The sequence below is a fragment of the Crinia signifera genome, chromosome 3, assembly GCF_055691185.1.
Source record: "Crinia signifera chromosome 3, ASM5569118v1, whole genome shotgun sequence".
Taxonomy (NCBI): domain Eukaryota; kingdom Metazoa; phylum Chordata; class Amphibia; order Anura; family Myobatrachidae; genus Crinia; species Crinia signifera.
The window spans coordinates 254,955,332-254,977,409 of NC_139219.1; the positions used below are offsets into that span (position 1 = coordinate 254,955,332).

General features: G+C 48.2%; 1 protein-coding gene across 2 annotated transcripts in view; it reads right to left on the reverse strand.

The window, feature by feature from the left end:
- KCNAB1 (potassium voltage-gated channel subfamily A regulatory beta subunit 1) overlaps positions 1-22,078 on the reverse strand; it is a 258,194-nt gene that overhangs the window by 60,285 nt on the left and 175,831 nt on the right. For both annotated transcript variants that reach the window (XM_083177891.1, XM_083177892.1), the window contains exon 3: positions 4,564-4,601. In XM_083177891.1, coding sequence (XP_083034017.1) covers positions 4,564-4,601 — 38 coding nt within the window. The remainder of the gene's footprint in view (positions 1-4,563; positions 4,602-22,078) is intronic.

Sequence of the window (22,078 nt, forward strand, 5' to 3'; positions counted from 1 at the left end):
ACATCCTTCATTGGTGCTCGATAACGTGAGGTACTATAGAGAGGATGGGGTGCACCTTTCCCCTGCGGGAAATTGCATGTTTCTGGAAGACATCTACCGTTTGTGGGCTTGAATAGTTAAATAGTTTCTTTCCCGGTTGGTTAGGTTTTTCTTTTGGGGATGGCGGCTGCGGTTAGTTAACCTTTGCGGTGGCGGGAAGTCGCTACCAGCCAGCGGTCAAAGGGGGGCACAAGCGGTCATCGTGGGGCACCATCCCTTTCGTAGGACGGCGGGTGGTCCTTCCCGTGCGGGTGGACAGGGGGCGTTCCCCTGCGGGACCGTCCGCTAAGGGCTCAGCCAGGTTAAGGGGTGGTGAGACCCTCACGATGCAGGTTGTGTCAGCAGGAGGCGGTGGTGAGCCCCTCCTGCAGTTTTTTGCTTTACGTATATCAAGTTGACTGGGCTGGCGTGTTGGTAGCGGCTTAGTCTTTGCCATCCTCCAACCTCTAGTTTAAAAGTTAGGGACTCAAAATCCAAATTTAAACCCAAATTTCTTAGTTAGCTTTCAAGGTCTCAATAAATATTCCTCTGACCTTTTTAAATTTAACCCTTGGTGTCAGTGTGGTTATTTCTTGTACGCGTGGTTTATTTAGTGTCGTCTCAAATTATTTTAGATAAGGTTTTGGTTTAATTTAATGTAAAGGTATGTTAAGTTATGGGCTACTTAAAACTGTGTGAAGGCTGCATAAGCTTGAACACATATAAGAGCCCTGACTTAGGTCAGATAAAGTTCAGGAGTTGAAAAAACTTAGCTTGGGGTTTTCCTGCCTGGATACAAGCTGGGATCAGGCAGGAACCTATCAGGGACTAGTGGGAGTAGCCAGGAAAAGGTTATATAGGGCAGATGATCATGTGACCTCACCCTTCTCTTTCCAGTTTGGAAGCCCTCCCTCCCTCCCCAAGAGCGGGCTCACTAGGGGGATGGTTATCCCAGTGAGCAATTTTTTGGTGTTTTGCAGAAGCGTTTCTGCAAAGAATTTTAATTTTTGTGGCTTTCCAGCCAGCATGGCGGGAAGTCGCTACCAGCCAGCGGTCAAAGGGGGGCACAAGCGGTCATCGTGGGGCACCATCCCTTTCGTAGGACGGCGGGTGGTCCTTCCCGTGCGGGTGGACAGGGGGCGTTCCCCTGCGGGACCGTCCGCTAAGGGCTCAGCCAGGTTAAGGGGTGGTGAGACCCTCACGATGCAGGTTGTGTCAGCAGGAGGCGGTGGTGAGCCCCTCCTGCAGTTTTTTGCTTTACGTATATCAAGTTGACTGGGCTGGCGTGTTGGTAGCGGCTTAGTCTTTGCCATCCTCCAACCTCTAGTTTAAAAGTTAGGGACTCAAAATCCAAATTTAAACCCAAATTTCTTAGTTAGCTTTCAAGGTCTCAATAAATATTCCTCTGACCTTTTTAAATTTAACCCTTGGTGTCAGTGTGGTTATTTCTTGTACGCGTGGTTTATTTAGTGTCGTCTCAAATTATTTTAGATAAGGTTTTGGTTTAATTTAATGTAAAGGTATGTTAAGTTATGGGCTACTTATAAGGGTCAAGGTCTTTGGGGAGAAATAATGGATGTTCTGGAGACTGACACGAGTAATACATATTACGAGTGAATGACTGATGCTGAGAAAATATGATAACTTCCCAGAGACAGCCAATCACTTGTCATTTTTGCTTGCAACAAATCTCTGACAAGAAAAACCCCTGAAGTTCATCTCCTTATAGATCCAACTGATCTGACAACATCTGGAAACTAGTCTGGAAGAGTCCTCTGGTGGGTTTGCCTGAAGCCAACATCAAGTTGTGAAGATAGGATCATAGAGAACTAATTGTTACCCAAATAAACCGCTATTTTAAATAAGCAATAGCGTTGAAATATGTTATAAATTGCTGTGTAAAATTAAATATACATGTACAGTATTTATCTAATGATGTCATGTGGAAACAATGGGGGTTATTCTAATTTAATTGGACCCCTGTGCGTTTGCATGGAGGACCGATTGTTTGCGACTGCGCATGCACATAGGTTTTTATGCGAATGTGCAGCCGCTGTGTACGACGGCCCACATCGCTCGCACACAGAAGTCTGGGCGGGGTGCGTGGGGCGGTGGGCCTGGGAATTTGCCTATGGGACCACCCAGCGTTTTATGGGTGTTCCCATGGTAATTCCCCAATGATGCAGGCGGTCAGCTGACATCTGATGATGTCAGGTGCCTGCCGGCTTCCCGCATAGGTCTGAGACACCATAGAGGGGACTGATGTTTTGGCTCTGCGCATGCGTATATGCTAATATATGCATGTGCAGGGCCACTGTGCGGACGCCTTTGGTGACTTGCACAGTCGCTGAGGTGCTTGCAAAGGGGGGGAGGGGGGCGGGATCGAGGCGGTCAAGGGGATGGCATATGGGAATGCCCCCAGCATTTTATGGGCATCCCATGAAAACGCAGGGGGCGTTCTCGGAGTTACAGGTCGCAAATATAGATCACTCAAGATTCACCATTCACAATGCGGCGGGGATATTCACACGGTGGCAGGAGGAGGGCATTCGCTCACCCGGTGGACGGCGTTAGATGATTCACTAAGTGGCAAATTTATGCTGTTTAATTAACGAGTCAACTTGAATCAGGCCCAAAATGCTCTGTTTCTGGACTTGTAGGTCATGTCGGAGAGTATTAGTTACAATTATTATAATAATTTATATTATATACAGCAATGAAACTGTGACACCCTAAGCTTACAAAATGTATCTAAAAAAAAAGTACTGATAAATATTTTTAAGACACATAACAATGGTAGTATCCTTGTTTAAATAGCTCTACTACCGGTGTATATTGTAATGTTGTGGCAGCGAGTCACACCGAGACGAAGGGGGAGCGGGTACTATTTATCCATGCCTGGGGTTCTAGTAGGGTCTGAGAGGGCCATGGTCCATTCAACCTCTCCCGCCTACATTCCCAAGCCCAGCACATGCTGATGTGTGATGTCCAGCAGCATACTTGCCTACTTTTGAAAACTAGTTTCAGGGAGATTATAGTTGGTAGTAGAATTTTGCACAGCGCCCCATTGAGGGGGCGTGTCATGCTCCACCCAAAGGGCGTGTCTAGTTCCATATATGGAGAGATTGTGAAAAGAGATTGTGAACGTGGCACCTGGAAGCGTGGGTGTGCACTGCTACATCTGAGAGGAATCTTGTAAAATGACTGGTACTTACAGTATGTATTATCTGGGCTCCCATGTTAAATGCACCCCATTTTTTCATACCCCTACTATCCAACTACGCATGGAGTTGATTTTATATAGTGTGGCGAGGGGACGCGGTCTCATAAGAAAAACGGGAGCCCAGATATTACATAAGTACCAAATGACTTATATCCAAATGTAGATGAGCCCCAAAGCCGTTAGTAAAGGCTACTATACTTGTTATAGTGCTGGGAAATGTCGCTGATGATTCAATGTAAATGTATCTCTCTCAAATTCCTTTTTTCCCCAAAAATGTAACAGTGTAATGTGGGCTAGGTGACATGAGGGAGATTGCTAGACTAATGAGGGAATGCAGGAGGGTAAACAAACATGCAGCAGTAGGTTCAGGGAGGTCGTCGCTGCTAAGTGCAACAGTCTCTACTGCCTGCAGGAAAAGAGTAAGTGCACAGATCACACCCCCTCCTGAATCAGCCCCATGCTGAGGGGCACACAGTACCCACATGTGCTGCTTGGCATAGCTTCATGGCACATAAATCCTGATTTGCATACATTTAAAGGGTGTTTATAACAGGGGACAAATCAATTTTACTGGGAAAAACTAGTGTACAGTAAGCCTAAGCCTGAGCTTTGTATGTATGAACTGTCTCGTCAGGTGATATATGTGTTGGAGTCCTTAGATTGGCCTGGAAAATGGTAAGTTAACCCATACTATTCCAAGCCAGGGTCTCTAAGGCAGCTATAGGAACAGCACATTTGCCTTCACTGTGTAAAGCAGTGTTGAAAGAAATGATTGCTATGAGTGGGGCAGATCTATTAAGCCTAGGGAAGAGAAAACTGGAGATAAAGTGGAAGGAGATAATGATCCAGCCAATCAGCTGTGTTTGAAATATGACAGTCAGGAGTTGATTGGCTGGTGCATTATCTCCTTCCACTTTATCTCAACTTCATCTCCAGTTTTTCTCTTCGCCAGGCTTAATATATCTGCCCCAAGGTTTGTTCATAAATTTGCTCTATAGTTTGTAAGCTCCAATGGGGCAGGGACAGGTGTGAGGATTTAATATTCTCTGAAAACCACAGAGTAATACTGTGGATCTATAGAAACAAATAAATGAGCATATGCGCAATAGGACCTGGATTTATATACCAATATGCCATACTGCCACTTCCAAATGCATTCACTTACATGTTCCATGTCGCTACTTCTAAATTTGCTCTTCAATCACGGTTAGACATTTTACATGTGGTTCATCACATGCACAGATTATAGAACCTGCATTTTCAATAGGTCTGTTCTGGGGGTAGTAAAAAAAAAAAAATGTAAATGTACATTTATCTCTTACCTCATCCGAAATTTGTCCTCCAAATGTGACCCATGTTCCTGTAATCAAACAGATGATTCATAGTTTAGATATTATGAAAAACCTTGATGTAATATCACATTTTATGCAGTAGCCTAAACAGACCTTTAAACTAGAGTGGATCCATGATCCAGCAATGTATACTGTAAGCTTGGGAGCTGTAATGTATGCTGTGGGTACGGGACAGCAATGTATACTGTGAGCTGTTATGTATGCTGTGGGTACGGGACAGTAATTTATACTGTGAGCTGTAATGTATGCTGTGGGTACGGGACAGTAATGTATACTGTGAGCTGTAATGTATGCTGTGGGTACGGGACAGTAATGTATGCTGTGGGTATGGGACAGCAATGTATACTGTGAGCTTGGGAGTTGTAATGTATGCTGTGGGTACGGGACAGCAATGTATACTGTGAGCTTGGGAGCTGTAATGTATGCTGTGGGTACGGGACAGTAATGTATACTGTGAGCTTGGGAGCTGTAATGTATGCTGTGGGTATGGGACAGCAATGTATACTGTGAGCTTGGGAGCTGTAATGCATGCTATGGGTACGGGACAGTAATGTATACTGTGAGCTTGGGAGCTGTAATGTATGCTGTGGGTATGGGACAGCAATGTATGCTGTGAGCTTGGGAGCTGTACTGTATGCTGTGGGTACGGGACAGCAATGTATACTGTGAGCTTGGGAGCTGTAATGCATGCTATGGGTACGGGACAGCAATGTATACTGTGAGCTTGGGAGCTGTAATGTATGCTGTGGGTACGGGACAACAATGTATGCTGTGAGCTTGGGAGCTGTACTGCATGCTGTGGGTACCGGACAGCAATGTATACTGTGAGCTTTGGAGCTGTACTGTATGCTGTGGGTATGGGAGAGCAATATATACTGTGAGCTTGGGAGCTGTAATGTATGCTGTGGGTACGGGACAGCAATGTATACTGCGAGCTTGGGAGCTGTAATGTATGCTGTGGGTACGGGACAACAATGTATACTTGAGAGCTGTAATGTATGCTGTGGGTATGTGACTGCAATGTACTGTATACTGTGAGCCTTGGAGCTGTAATGTATGCTGTGGGTATGGAACAGCAATGTATACTGTGAGCTTGGGAGCTGTACTGTATGCTGCGGGTATAGGACAGCAATGTATACTGTGAGCCTTTGGAGCTGAAATGTATGCTGTGGGTACGGGATAGCAATGTATATTGTGAGCTTTGGAGCTTTAATGTATGCTGTGGGTACGGGACAGCAATGTATGCTGTGAGCTTGGGAGCTGTAATGTATGCTGTGGGTAAGGGACAGCAATGTATGCTGTGAGCTTGGGAGCTGTATTGTATGCTATGGGCATGGAAACATGGACTTGGGATTATGATCTGATATGTTGGTCCATTGACACTTCTTATGTGATACCATCATAGCATGAAATATCTACCTAGTTTTCTTTTATGTTTTTATTTAAAACCATACAACTGACTAAATGGAGCAGTAAAAAAATATTCAGCAACACATACTCGCCTACCCTACTGGAATGGGCGGGAAGCTCCCGAAAATCGGATGACAAATCTCTGGGAAAAGTACACTTCTGTCTTTGGGGCCCTCTTACACCCCCAAATTATAGATATATTTTAAATATATTCTTGCTCAAGTGTTCGTGACTTCCCAGCAGCTTTGGCAGACTTAACTCCTCCTCCTTCCCAAGAGCACAGCTTATATAGGAGAGCTGTGATTGGATAATGAAGCCATGTGCTTCTCGGAATATGTTATACTCACAGAAACCTGACATATTTACAGCCAGCTTATCATACATCATATGCAGCTCGTCATACATCAGCTCATCATACATCATATCCAGCAAATCCTATTCATATCCAACTAGTCATACGTCATATTCGGGGAGCTTTTAATTTAACTTGAATGGCTCCTCATACATTACCTTTATATCTGATGATTTCATACTTGATTTAACAAGATAGTTCTGGTTATGTAAAACTGTCCCATATGGAAACATTTCTTACAATGTATTTTGTATCTAAGCATTTGTGAAAGCATTTAAAGTGTTTCTACTTTAATAAGCACAGGGAGAGAGACACCCACAGTTTCTGTAACCATAGTTACAACACCATAAAAATCATGGAAAATGTTCTTATTTTCTTCTAACTCCTTCCTTAGGGCTTCCCTTTGATGTATTTACAGTATCATTATAATTCAGTTTGAGGTCTTTAGTCTAAAATCATGCTATAAATACAGTTGCATAGCCCACCCCATAATCTCTATGGTGATAGTTAAGTGGGCTATAAAAAGTTAAAAACATAACTATTGTTGTTTTAATAATGATTGTGTTCTGTAGATTTTCTATACAAAGACAAATTCACACTTGAATAATTCCTCCATTACGTTATTAAGCCCCAAAAATGCATATCCGGAGAGTGTGTTTTGTTTTTTAGTCATTTTAATTTTGTTGATTACGCTTCCTGATTAAGGCGAAATGGTCAGAAATTATTACAAAATGAGGAGTGTGCAATAAGTTTCCGAATGCAAAAAAATATATAATTACATAGTGAATACTATATTTTTTCAACATATTTGCCAGCGGAGTCTATGCAAAGTTGCATGCGCTCAAACCACTTGTCTAAGCAGCTGGATTGGTCCAAAATAAGTATTTATTTTACGCCCCTGGTGAAGGTCTCCACTACAGCTTCCAGTGACTCTAGTGGTCGCCAACCCGTCGCTCGCGAGCGACAGGTAGCTCGCCTGAGCAAAACGGGTGGCTCGACCACTGCTCCCCGCCCGGTCCGCCCGCTGCCGCCTCCTTCCCAAGCGCTCCTTTCCCCGTGCTCCTTCCCCTGCTGCCGCATCCTTCCCCCGCACACTCCGATGTCTTCTTTCGCCGCTGAATTGGAGGAGACAGGTGCCAGAAGTCATATTTGACCTCTAGCGTCTGACAGGGAGGCCCCGCCCCCTATCTTTGCATCTCCTCACTGGCCTTTCCTGTCTTCCGGCCATTAGTTCCCGTGGCTGTGCAGTCTCCCTGTCCAGGAACCCACCAGGAATGAGGTAAGCCCGCACCGCACTGGGCAGCGCCCGCAGCAGTACTCTGCTCTGTATCTCGTCTAATCCTTAGCTACCCGCTTACTCCTCTCCACGGCTCCCCTTCACCTGTACTGCATGGCTACTCATGCTGTAGGGGGAAGCTGATCATGCTCCCCCCTACTCCTCCAATGATCAGCTCCCCTCCACCTTCAAAACTGCACCCCCCAGCACCTCACCTCTGCTTCCTGCCCCTCACCTCTGCGTCCTGCCCCCTGCACCTCACCTTTGCCTCCTGCCCCCTGCACCTCACCTCTGCCTCCTGCCCCCTGCACCTCACCTCTGCCTCCTGCCCCCAGCACCTCACCTCTGCCTCCTGCCCCCAGCACCTCACCTCTGCCTCCTGCCCCCAGCACCTCACCTCTGCCTCCTGCCCCCAGCACCTCACCTCTGCCTCATGCCCCCAGCACCTCACCTCTGCCTCCTGCCCCGAAAAACCTCACGTAAGCCTCATGCAAGCACCTCTCCTCCTGCACCTTACCTCTGTCTCCTGCCCCCAGCATCTCTACCTCTTGCTCAACGCCCCCTGTTAGCCTTCTGTCCCCAGGACCTCTACTGCATTAGAAGCCTTAAGGCCCCCATACATTAGGCCGACTTGTCCTAGGGACAAGTCGGACCCAATTTACCTGCGAGCCGCCCGGCAGCTCCCCGGGAGGCTCACATACAATTTGGCACTTGATGTGCCATTTTTTACATGGGATAAATCGCATGCGATTTATCCCATGTTAAAAAAACCCGGGGAGCTGCAGGGCGGTGAGGAGTAGTGGGGGCGGGCAGCGGCAGTAGTGGGGGCGGGCAGCGGCGGCGGGGGCGGGCAGCGGCGGTGGGGGCGGCCAGCGGTGGTGGTGGGGGCGGCCAGCGGTGGTGGGGGCGGGCGGCGGGTGCGGTGAGCGCTGCTGACCTGGCAGTGTTGTACTTACACATAGCAGCAGCGGGGACGGGACGCGCAGTGGCGGCTATTAGATTTTTACTTTTTACTTGTCAAATTACCGGCCGCTCTCTGATTGGCCGGAGAGCTCTCAGCCAATCAGAGAGCGGCCGGTCATTTGACAAGTATTTTAAAAATCTAATAGCCGCCACTGCGCGTCCCGTCCCCGCTGCTGCTATGTAAGTAAGTACAACACTGCCCGGCCAGGTCAGCAGCGCTCACCGCACCCGCCGCCCGCCCCCACCACCGCTGGCCGCTGCCCGCACGCACCACCGCCAGGTCAGTCAGCCGGTGCTCAGGGACCCGCTGCCCGCCCGGTGTCTGCATGCATATGCCTGTCAGGTGGCAGGCATATGCATACAGGGAGGTCGGACGTGATCGTATGTACAGACCGTCCGACCTCCCTGATCCGGTCCGATGCGCACGGGACCGCGCATCGGATCGGATCAGATATCACACACATACGATTTTGGGCCGATTTCACCCGATTATCGGCACCAAGTGCCGAAATCGGATGCAATCGGACCAAAATCGCATAGTGTATGGGGGCCTTTACTGTGGGACATTGCATGAGGAATCTTGTGTCGGGGGCATTGTGGTGTGTGGCATAATGCATTTTTGGGGGTTGTACTGCATTCCACCTGGGGCCTGCGGTGGAGCAGCGGTGAATAGATGGTGTACACATGCACACAGCGTCTATTCAGAGAGGCTGGGGGCATGCCCAATAGCTCTCAGAGCACTGGCCATGCCCCCATAGCATAAAAAAATGGGGGACGTGGCCTTGCAGGCCATGGTTGTAGGTCCCCCCCCCCCCCCCTAATTTTGCATGTCCCTTCTCCTCTGCCTCCAGTTTTGGTAGGTATGTGTGGTAGGTATGTGTGGACATTGCAGTGTGTGGCATATTGTGTCTGGGGCATTGCGGTGTTGTGCATAATGTGTAAAGGGCATTTTTTGGTTATTATGAAGCTTTTTATGTTTTTTTTATTTAAGTAGCTCTTCAGGCGGTTTATTTTTTTGCAAGTAGCTCACGCCCCAAAAAAGGTTGGAGACCACTGCTCTAGATGAATTCCAAAAATCTTGCGCTTGATTAGTGAGGACATGAAGAAGTCCCAGGGGGCCAGCTCTGGAGTGTACAGTGTATGACCAGTGTAGGACTCAACTATGGCCCACATAACAGAAAAGTTGTCCTCAGAGATGGCAGATAAAGGTTGTCAAAGCGCTCCTCATCTTCGGGGACTGTGTTCGCGATGGTGCTACCTCCCCAAAAGCAGGACACATAGGACTATTTCATACTGTGCGGGTGCCGCTGGATGGGAAAATACCGCACAGCTTAAAAGCCGAGCTGTCCCTGCAGTGTGTTATGGACTGCTATTTGTTTATTCATACAGGACGGTCACCGGGTATCAGCCGGATTTTACCACTGCAGCGAGCGGCTGCCGTGCCGTGGCCATCCTGTCTGTTCAGTGTAGTGTGGAAGGCAATGGGCGCCTTCACACACCACGGTAACTACCGGATAATAAAGCCCGCCCCCATGTGACGAGAGGGGCGGGCGTACAGGAAGTCAGACTGGACATGCCAGTCAAACTGTTTTAACCCGCCCCCATGTGATGAGATTTATTCGGTTAAAAACCAGAGCATGTGAAAGGTTCTGCCATCCGGCTAAAAACCGGACAAAATTTGTCCGGCTCTTTGCCGTCCGGTCAAAACCGGAGTGTGTGAAACTACCCATAACGCTTGTAGTTGTAGAAGATCATGGCTCTCTAGTGGCATCTAGAGTTTAAGGTCACCTCCAAAGAAGTGAACATGCTGACTGCTTCGGTGTGCAGTGCTGCTTACATACTGTTCTGTGCCTTGACATTTCTCAAGAACTTCAGAGATTATAATTCACAACCAGACAGTCTGATTGTGTCTACTCTTCCTATGCACTGCACATCCAGAAACGTATTGCTCACCCCTTGTAAAAGTAGCAGTAAAACAAAACACCAAAGCATTGCTCTAAGCATGGGTACAGTTGTTATTCAATCCAAAACTGATGACATATGCCACTCACAGACGAGCTTTGAACAGAACTTGCTATTCATTCTAAAATGGACACTCTGAAGACAAGCAAAAAAAAAATTGAGAACATACAGTATATTAGGAGGAATAATTAGAAAATTCATTATTTTTCAGAAACCATCAACCATTCTTCCATTTTGTACTTTTTTACAAATTTCTTTTGGCATCTTCTCCCTTCCCTCTCAGTCAATGAACCACTTATGGATAGGGTGATCATGCTTTTCATGCTATGCCAGCCACCAAACAAGCTCCATAAGTTATAATAGTGCGCTTCCATTACTTCCACATGAAGGAAAAAAAACCCTGGCGGGAACCACAAACTTTCCAGTCCTGGCTCCTTCCATCAGATAACTATGGAACTTTCCCTTCCAGATCAAAATTTTTATGTCCACCTCGATGAAAACCTTGGAGCAAAGTCAGGAGGTCTCCTCCATACGTAATATTCTCCTAAAACATCCAACTGCTGGAGCTTTGACTTCCTTAACTAAACACTAGATTCACAAACATCCAGCTGGTTGGTCTACAGTACAATACCATGACTCAAACAAATCCACTTCTCCTTGAGGACTCTTTGGGTGAGATTTAATAGGATGAGATATTCAGAAAGTGAAAGATTTGGTAAGAAATCTCCAGTTTTCTTAAAGCGGCAATCATTTACACTGCAAAATCAAACTGGCTTTGCACTGTAAATGATTGCCGCTTTAAAAAAACTGGAGATTTCTTACCAAATCTTTCACTTTCTGAATATCTCATCCTATTAAATCTCACCCATTATGTTTGCCAACTGGCCTTCGCTATGGAGGCTAGATAAACTCCTTTGTATGTTTGATTAGTCTCTAATGGTTCAGTCCACCCTGCACTCCCCATAAATTCTTATATTTTTCTGTGTTTTGATACTCCTATATTTTCCTGCTGTATTGTAATGTGGGGCATATGTACATGTAGCAAAGATGAAACATTATGCGATGGTGAAGTGTAATCTTGCTTGATATACATTATATCCATTGATGTTTAGATTCTAGGTATATAGGTAACTTTGGGCATGAATAATGATAAATGGAGAGGGTAAAATAAAAGAAGTAGCACAGCTAAGAATTATAAACGTATCATCTGAAATAATACAACTGAATGAATCTTAATTTTGTTTATCATATTTCATATAAACAGTACACTAGTAATTAATTTCCTTGCCGTAGTGACAACACACTGACTGATTGCTGAATGACAGACTCTCCTCCTGCATTCATTAATTCCCTTTTACTCATTTCTAAAGGGATTTCTAGTCGTCATCATCATCATCATTCAAACTGTGTGCAGACCATATGCTGCGATGTAATGATACAGCCAGTCCAGGACTGATGCAAAGAAGCAGGAATTCATTCATTTATTTTTGGATCTAGATTTAGTGAACTACATTTATAAATCTATTCACACAATTTGACCTTGATTTAGAGGGACAGAAATGAGTTATTGGGTGGTTTCTTGGACAGTGTTTATTTCCTTGGCAGCTGTTTTGGCGATTCTTGTTCTATCTATACTTTGCAGCTGCTTTGTAAAGCACAATCCTATGGCTGGCCGACATGTCTTATATTTTTATAACTATGCTGACATGTCCCTGTCTACAACTGGGATTAGCTGCTTGTCTATGTTTGGTAACAATGTTCTGCTTTATAAGTTTTACAGCATGTTGTGCGCTATATTATATAAATAAGTGAGCGTCATCTATGGACCATTAGTTACAAGGCCAGATCAGACTATCTAGGAAAATGTGCAGGGATCCCATGCTATTCTGGGTCCTGACCCTTTCATGGAATCAAACTGAATTTTTTCTTTCTTATACAGTATGAATGTAAACATTCAACCACAAAAGCTTAACTGAACCCGTGGGGTTTATAAAGCTGGTAACCGGTAGATTGGTTGACAGTAATTAGGTCAACATTCAATAGCTTGTCCCCTATTGGTCGACAGGCAATATGTCGACATATAAAAAGGTTGACATATTCTAGGTCGACACACACAATAGGTTGACATGTTTATGGTCGATACATGAACAGGCCAACATGATTTTTTTTGTTTTTAATGGACTTGTTTTTAATTCACGATCCAAGTGGACATAGAGTTAGAATAGAAACGTTTTCTGAGTGAAGCAAGACACCGTGCACGAAGCAAGGGGATGCAGGACACTTATATGATGTCCAGTGAAAAACTCATGTCGACTTTTTTCTGTGTCAACCATTCCATATCGTAATTTTACTTGTGTCAACCAATGTCAACCTAGACCTTTTCCATGTGTCAGACCTAGCTACTTCAACCTAATGATCCATACCCATCAAGCTCCAGGATCATATTATCTAGTGTACTGGGTTGATGCTCATTCAGGGGTTGTTAAAAAAAAATAATTTAGCAGGATTAATGCATGGTCCTGGGCTCCACAATCAGTTACTATTATACAGGTTGCCCACTGATTTTCTGGCCAATGATGGTCTGGCACCTCTTTTGATCCGGACACATCATGAGCAAGGGGGAAATGAGGATTAAGTTGGATGCAGGATTTAAGGGCCTACAGGAGGGTTCAGTGAGGCAGCGTGGGGGAGAAGAGTCACTGACATGGGTGGGTCGCATTACAGGGGATGGAGATCAGCAGCAGCAGAAATCACGCTGCAGGCTAGGATCAGCGGGGGAAGGGGGATTGGGAGAACAGCGTCTGTAGACATGTTAGGTAACTGGCTTTTTTTTTTGGGGGGGGGGGTATTCAGCCCATTTTCTTAATGCTACAGTTTATTACACTTGGGCAGATGTATGAAGGGTCGTTATGGGGGAGAAGGGGTATCAGCGCACGTTATGTGCACTGATACCGCTTCTCCCCCATGTATGAAGGAGGTGAGATGCTGTAAAGGACAGGGGCGCTATGCGACCCCTGTCCATATCGGCGCTGCTATCAAAATGATAGCAGGCCGAATGTATGAACGGTCAGCATCGCTGACCGTTCCGCACGAAGCCTGCTTTGGCTTCGCCAGCATCAGGCTGGCGAAGCCCTATCTAAACAGCAGGGACAGCGCTGTCCCTGCTGTTAGGTCTGGGCTGCGCTGGGGATCTCGCGTGAACAGCGAGATCCCGCGCATGCCCAGTGCGGCCGGCCGGGGGACAGTAGATAGCGCATCAGTATTAACTGATGCGCTAACTCCAGAAAGGGACATCGCCGAAGGGGGGAGTTAACGCTCCCCCGCTTCGGCAGACAAGATGTTAATACATCTTGTCGATGTCCCTTCCTGCTTCGCCTCGCTATTGAGGCGAAGCAGGAAGTATCATAGCGGCGCGATAAGCGCTGCTATGATACATCTGCCCCATTATTTGCAAACTAGGTCGCGGTTACTACATACTCATCACTGAGAGAAATCCGCAGTCATTATTTATTGGATGATATTGTACGGCTTATGAGCATATAACAATAGTTTTGTTTGTTAATAATTAATAATGTTAGGTAAGTATGGTGGAAAAACAAAGGAAAAGAGTGCAGTACAAACACAGAACCAACACCTGGACGATAAGCGAGGTCTTGGCACTAAATGAAAGCAATAAAATGCAAAACTGGGATATACTGTAGTTTCTGTACTGGTACTTTAGATTATAACAGAAATCCACGTAGTCTTGATGAATATAAAGTTGGCTGGGGCATCGGAGGCAGTAAATATTGATAAGTAATTCCCCTCTTTCCGTAGCAGCAATAGTACACAAATATAAGAAAGATATAATGTTTTCTTATAGGCCCAGATGCACTAAGCTTCAAAAAGTGATACAATGGAGAGTGATAAACAGCCAGCCAATTAGCTTCTACCTGCCAAGACTGTGTTTGATAAATGACAGGTAGGAGCTGATTGGTTGGCTGTTTATCACTCTCCATTTTATCACATTTGAAGCTTAGTGCATCTGGCCTCTAGTGTCACTGTGGACACAAAATAATAGGTAACAACAACATTTCATTAAAAAAAGACATTTATATACAGCTGTTACTAAAGTAGACAAACACTTAACACAATTTAATATTGGCATGAAAAAGTGCCCAATTTCAATTGATATGATGAAGTTCATAATTGTTATGATCCGCCTCCAACGGATCGGTGTTATGTACTATTCACATTTTCTGTGTGTAGTTCATGTTCTCCCTGGGTTTATCTCAGCCTGTGTGTGTGTGTACTCGCTAGTGGCATCCAGTGGTCAGCCTGGGCCATTGCAGGTTACTTTCAGTACTGTGTGTTCTGGACTCAGGTGTCTTGATTAGGCTCCTAGCCTGCAGTGCACACCTTTAGGCTATGTGTAATCAGCACCACATTGTGCTCTCTATATAAACCCTCTGGTTGTTCAGTCCCATGCCGGTTATAGCTTGTACCTCAGGGTCTCAAGTGTTCCTGGTTCCCAGTCTTCCGTTATTCCTGGTTCCTGTTCCCAGTCATCCTGCATCCTGTCATTGATTCCCAGCTGTGTCCTCCATCCAGTCTGCTGTCCTCCCGGTGTCCGTGTGTCGTCCTTTATCCGTCTCCCGGTCCCTGCAGCTCCTGTTGGTCTTTGTGGGATTCCTTCTCCAGCTAAATTGATATCCCTCGGTTCCAGATAAGTTGGGAGATTCCCCCTCTTTGTCTCCGTACTAATCATTTGCTTATTGTGTCAGCGTATAGTGTATTGTTACACCTGTCAGCAGTACTCATTGTGTCAGCGTATCGTGTATTGTTACACCTGTCAGCAGTACTTATTGTGTCAGCATATAGTGTATTGTTACACCCGTCAGCAGTTCTTAGTGTGTCAGCATATCGTGTATTGTTACACCCGTCAGCAGTTCTTAGTGTGTCAGCATACTGTGTATGGTTACACCTGTTAAGCATTAGCACAGCGGGTTCCTGTTTAGAGTGCTATCCACTGGCACCCCTCTCCGCAGGGCAGGGTGGTCCTCGCCTCTTTGTTTGTAGATAGGTTTCCCCTTGTTCATCACTGGCCTTGGCGTGTGTGTTGTCCTTAACATAAGACCAGGTGGCATCGAGGTGGGAGCCTGACTAACGGGCTTCCACGAACGCGGCTATTATTGGTGAAGCCTAGCACCCCGCACACACACGTCAACTCCATCTGAGTACAACGGAGGTAGGGTAGGCGAGATCTCCCTGTTCCTAACATTATAACCGGCCATACAGCACTCTGGAGCTGGGTTCTGCCCTCTCAGTCCAGAGATTTCCAGCCGTGTCAGTTTTTTGCCCGTGTCAGTTTTTTGCCCGTGTCAGTTTTTTGCCCGTGTCAGTTTTTTGCCCGTGTCAGTTTTTTGCCCGTGTCAGTTTATTCTTGTATCAGTTTTTTCTTGCTGGTGTATAAACTTGCATGGCCATATCATGCAGGCCATGCAAGAGTCATTAGCGGCTCTAAATTTGGCATTCAATGCCGTAAAACCTGGGCAGTGGGAGATTTTGCAGCAGTCTCTTCTGCAGCTGCAAAGACTCATCACTGATATTTTTCTGATCCTCCCAGAGGTCACTGGGGTTCGTTCAGCCCCTAAGGAGGCCCTGCCTAGGGAAGTATTAGGCAGCAAGTCCTCAGACCCAGAGGGTCAGGTAAAGCATAGAAGTTATCTACGACCGAAGCTTCCGTTAGAGGAGCGTCAGCGGCGTAGAAACCTTAATCTATGCTTATACTGTGGAGATTCTGGCCTCTTCTTGCAGACGTGTGGCTTGCGTAATTCCGGTGGTGCCGACAGGGTATCTCCTCTGGCCAGGTCTGAGCAGGTTGTCAGATCTAAGCCTGTCTCCACTGTGGCAGAGGAGCTCTCTGCCGAGTCTCCCAGTAAAAGCACTCTGCCTTTTTCTACTGGTTCCAGTGCTGATGTTTTAATGACCAGGGAGTCAGAGTTGCAAACCCTTAAAGGGAAAACCCAGGTGGTTGACTCAGATACCGGGGGCCCGCCGAGCCGGTCTGATGCCGGGGGCCCGCCGAGCCGGTCTGATGCCGGGGGCCCGCCGAGCCGGTCTGATGCCGGGGGCCCGCCGAGCCGGTCAGAGGCCGGGGGCCCGCCGAGCCGGTCAGATGCCGGGGGCACGCCGAGCCGGTCAGAGGCCGGGGGCCCGCCGAGCCGGTCAGAGGCCGGGGGCCCGCCGAGCCGGTCAGAGGCCGGGGGCCCGCCGAGCCGGTCAGAGGCCGGGGGCCCGCCGAGCCGGTCAGAGGCCGGGGGCCCGCCGAGCCGGTCAGATGCCGGGGGCCCGGAGGCCGCAGCCCCGAGTGGGGGCCCGGAGGCCGCAGCCCCGAGTGGGGGCCCGGAGGCCGCAGCCCCGAGTGGGGGCCCGGAGGCCGCAGCCCCGAGTGGGGGCCCGGAGGCCGCAGCCCCGAAGTGGGGGCCCGGAGGCCGCAGCCCCAGAAGGGGTTCAAGTTGGTGTCGCCCCAGAAGGGGTTCAAGTTGGTGTCGCCCCAGAAGGGGTTCAAGTTGGTGTCGCCCCAGAGGGGGTTCAAGTTGGTGTCGCCCCAGAGGGGGTTCAAGCCTGTGTCGCCCCAGAGGGGGTTCAAGCCTGTGTCGCCCCAGAGGGGGTTGAAGCCTGTGTCGCCCCAGAGGGGGTTGAAGCCTGTGTCGCCCCAGAGGAGGTTGAAGCCTGTGTCGCCCCAGAGGGGGTTGAAGCCTGTGTCGCCCCAGAGGGGGTTGAAGCCTGTGTCGCCCCAGAGGGGGTTGAAGCCTGTGTCGCCCCAGAGGGGGTTGAAGCCTGTGTCGCCCCAGAGGGGGTTGAAGCCTGTGTCGCCCCAGAGGGGGTTGAAGCCTGTGTCGCCCCAGAGGGGGTTCAAGCCGGTGTCGCCCCAGAGGGGGTTCAAGCCGGTGTCGCCCCAGATGGGGACGCTGTCCATCTAGTCCCTAAGAGGGATTCTGATTGTCCTGTCTCTGAACAGAGTTCCAGCCATGTCGGTAACATGGAGGGACCATCTGTTGGTCTTTTTGTTGTTGCCCAGCCAGAGTTTCACTATAGTGCTGCCCACTTAGAAGTGCGTCACAGTGATGATCAGCCAGAGACTCATCATAGTGCTGCCCAACCAGAAAGACCATCAGACTTGGAAGAGGTCATAACCTCTAAGGGGGTCCCTAAAGTCTCAGCCTCAAGGGCCATAATTCCAGCTATACAGTCCAGTCAGTTAGCTGATAATGAAGTTACTGTTGATGCTTTAAACGATATCTCTACATCTATAGTTTTTGATGGGGACCTAACCCAATTTGTTGCGCTCACTAACTATTTTATCACTATTTTGGAGTCCAGACCATTTTTAGGTATCACTTCAGATAATGTGGTGCTCTATTTAATTTATTGCTTCAGAGGTGAACCTTTCAAATGGGCGTCCAAATTTATTGAATCTGAGGATCCCATTCTTAAGAATCTCCCAGCATTCAGTGATGCTGTATTGAAAAAATTTGGTCCCAATAAAAGTGGTTCACCTGCCTCTGGACTGACCATCTTCTCTGCAGAGACTCCATCATGCATAGGAAAGTCAGTACAAAAGTCCCAGCCCATAGCTATGGTCGCTGGGTGTGCTCGTTTTTACAGGAATGCCCCTGGAATCTTAGCTTTTACAGCAGTGGAATCCAGGCTTGATTCTGTCTTGAATTCCGATTCAGAGATCGATGGTTGTCCAGTGTCTACTCAATCTGTCAAGAGTCCTGCCTATGTTCAGTCATGCGATACTACTTCTTCTCCAGTGCCAAATGTTACCAAGATTGAAACCATAATCCTTCCCTTAGATGCGGACTCCAACTCTGATTACAACTCTGAAATCGATGAAATGCCTTTAGTTGAGGGTACCGTTAGTTCAGACAATATTTTTGGTATTACTGTGTTTACTCCCAGGCAACCTGGGAAGAAGAAGAAGAAGAAGTCTTGTCGGAGACATTGAGTCTGTTTTTGTTCTTGGTTCCCCTTGATCAAGCTGGGGTGTCCGGAGTCCACCTTTTTTAGGGGGGGATTCTGTTATGATCCGCCTCCAACGGATCGGTGTTATGTACTATTCACATTTTCTGTGTGTAGTTCATGTTCTCCCTGGGTTTATCTCAGCCTGTGTGTGTGTGTACTCGCTAGTGGCATCCAGTGGTCAGCCTGGGCCATTGCAGGTTACTTTCAGTACTGTGTGTTCTGGACTCAGGTGTCTTGATTAGGCTCCTAGCCTGCAGTGCACACCTTTAGGCTATGTGTAATCAGCACCACATTGTGCTCTCTATATAAACCCTCTGGTTGTTCAGTCCCATGCCGGTTATAGCTTGTACCTCAGGGTCTCAAGTGTTCCTGGTTCCCAGTCTTCCGTTATTCCTGGTTCCTGTTCCCAGTCATCCTGCATCCTGTCATTGATTCCCAGCTGTGTCCTCCATCCAGTCTCCTGTCCTCCCGGTGTCCGTGTGTCGTCCTTTATCCGTCTCCCGGTCCCTGCAGCTCCTGTTGGTCTTTGTGGGAGTCCTTCTCCAGCTAAATTGATATCCCTCGGTTCCAGATAAGTTGGGAGATTCCCCCTCTTTGTCTCCATACTAATCATTTGCTTATTGTGTCAGCGTATAGTGTATTGTTACACCTGTCAGCAGTACTCATTGTGTCAGCGTATCGTGTATTGTTACACCTGTCAGCAGTACTTATTGTGTCAGCATATAGTGTATTGTTACACCCGTCAGCAGTTCTTAGTGTGTCAGCATATCGTGTATTGTTACACCCGTCAGCAGTTCTTAGTGTGTCAGCATACTGTGTATGGTTACACCTGTTAAGCATTAGCACAGCGGGTTCCTGTTTAGAGTGCTATCCACTGGCACCCCTCTCCGCAGGGCAGGGTGGTCCTCGCCTCTTTGTTTGTAGATAGGTTTCCCCTTGTTCATCACTGGCCTTGGCGTGTGTGTTGTCCTTAACATAAGACCAGGTGGCATCGAGGTGGGAGCCTGACTAACGGGCTCCCACGAACGCGGCTATTATTGGTGAAGCCTAGCACCCCGCACACACACGTCAACTCCATCTGAGTACAACGGAGGTAGGGTAGGCGAGATCTCCCTGTTCCTAACAATAATGAGACAGAACAAGAGTCTGCAGATAGAGTTGACTTAAATAATGCAAATGAGAATCAGGTCAGAATCCCGGCGGTTGAAATACTGTATTTCGACCGCCGGGATTTTGACTCCATCCGTGTAAATGAACAGTTTACTTAATATTTAAAAAAAACACTGAAATTGGGAGTGGTGGTGATACCAATAATGAATCAGGCGTTTGTCTGATAATTTGGGACGTGTGTACACTATTTTGGAGCATACAGTCCAGAAGCTGTGGCAGGTATATGGAATGTTTTAGTTGTGTATACATATTGAGATTCCTGGTCCTATTTCTGCGTATGTGCAAACCCCGACACTGAACGGATTTGGCGAGTTACACACTCGCTGGGCCATTCGCTGTGGGGAGGGAGTACCGGGGCCCAATCCCGGGCTCGCCCATGGGTATGCGGGCACAGGACGTAAGCACCCATCCCATCTTCCTCTAGATGGACGGACTTCTATTTGAGAAGGAGGAGAAATCATTTAAAGGGTCAGCAACCATCAAATGATTTCTCCTGCTAACAGAGGCTTGTGAGGGGATGTGTTCTCGTACACGTGTATGGACATCATTATCTTGAGGCATGTCAGCTGACTGAATTCCTCCACTTAGAGTGCACCTTGCCTCAGCTGACATTATCAATCATTGAGAGACTCACATTTCTTTTGTAAGACCTCCCTGTTCATCAGTCCAACACCACAGCAAATAGTTGGATTGTCTCGTTACAGAGTGATTTCTTGTTTCTTATAGCAACTTACTATCTCCTATATATTTGGCTACATCTGTCACTCAAAGTGGGTGTCTGTGTCTATAACGCTCTGTTCCTGGACTTTCCTCTTAATGTGTGATTGCCTTCATCTGTGCTGAACACCTTTCTGAGAAATTAACCTGTTTAAAACAGGTGATGGCATGGCAATCATACATTAAGGGGAAGTCTAGAAACAGAGCATTGTGTCCCTCCTGGAGAGGGTCATGTTGGGAGGTATGTGACAGAGAACCAGCCCAGTGAGCCCACAGACAGTGCCAGACACCCACTGCCTTCCCATGTTGCCCAGCACTGCTACTCCACAGCCACCAGGTGAGCGCCCCCCTCCCGCGATTTGCGGCAAAACCTCCCCCCCCCCCCCGCGCCCCCCCCCCTCCCGCGATTCGCGGCAAAAACACTCGCTCCCCCGCGACCCCCCCTCCCGCGATTTGCTGCAAAAAGAACCCCCCCACGACCCCTCCCGCAATTCGCGGCATAACCACCACCCCGCGACCCCCCCTCCCGCGGATCGCGGCAAACCCTCCCCCGTGCCCCCCCCGATTCGCGGGAAAAACACCCCCACCGCGACCTCCCTCCCGCGATTCGCGGCAAAAAGACCCCCCCTGCGGCCCCCCTTGCACGACTGGCGGCACCCCCCCTGCGACCCCCCTCCCGCGATTCGCGGCACCCCCCCCCCTAAATTCGCAACAGCCCCAGGATTAAATGGCACATGCAAAACACTGACATGGCTATGGTCGACAATGAAAAAGGTTGACATGAGTTTTTGAAGATTTATTTTTAATTTTTTTAATTTTTTCATATTCATTGTCATGTGTCGACATGGACACCAATGAAGTGCCACACTTATGTCAACATTTACATGTGTTGATTTTTTCTTGTGGCGATTCGCGTCACACCCCCCCGCAACCCCCCCCTCCCGCGATTCGCGGCACCCACCGGAACCCCTGTGAACCCCGCCCTCCCGCGATTCGCGGCACCCACCCCCGCGACCCCCCCTCCCGCAATTCGCGGCACCCCCCCGTGATTCGCGGCAGCTCCAGAATTAAATTGCACATGGAAAACACTGACATGGCTATGGTCGACAATGAAAAAGGTTGACATAAGTTTTTGAAGTTTTTTTGTCATTTTTTGAATATTTTCATATTCATTCTCATGTGTCGACATGGACCCCAATGAAGTGCCACACTTATGTCAACATTTACATGTGTTGACCTTTCTGTGTTGATTTTTTTCTTGTGGCGATTCGCGTCACACCCCCCGCAACCCCCCCTCCGGCGATTCGCGGCACCCCCCCGCGACCCCCCCTCCCCCGCAACCCCCACTCCCGCGATTCACGGCACACACACCCCCCCGCGATTCTCGGCACCCCACCCCGTGACCCCCCCTCCCGTGATTCACGGCACACCCCCCTCGACCCCCCCCTACCATGATTCGCCGCAACCCCCGCCCCCGTAACCCCCCTCCCGCGATTTGCGGCAACCCACCCCGCGACCCCCCTCCCGCGATTCTCTGCAATCCCTCCCCTCCCGCGATTCGCAGCATCCACCCCCCCACAACCCCCCCTCCTGCAATTCGCGGCACCCTCCGCGACCCCCCT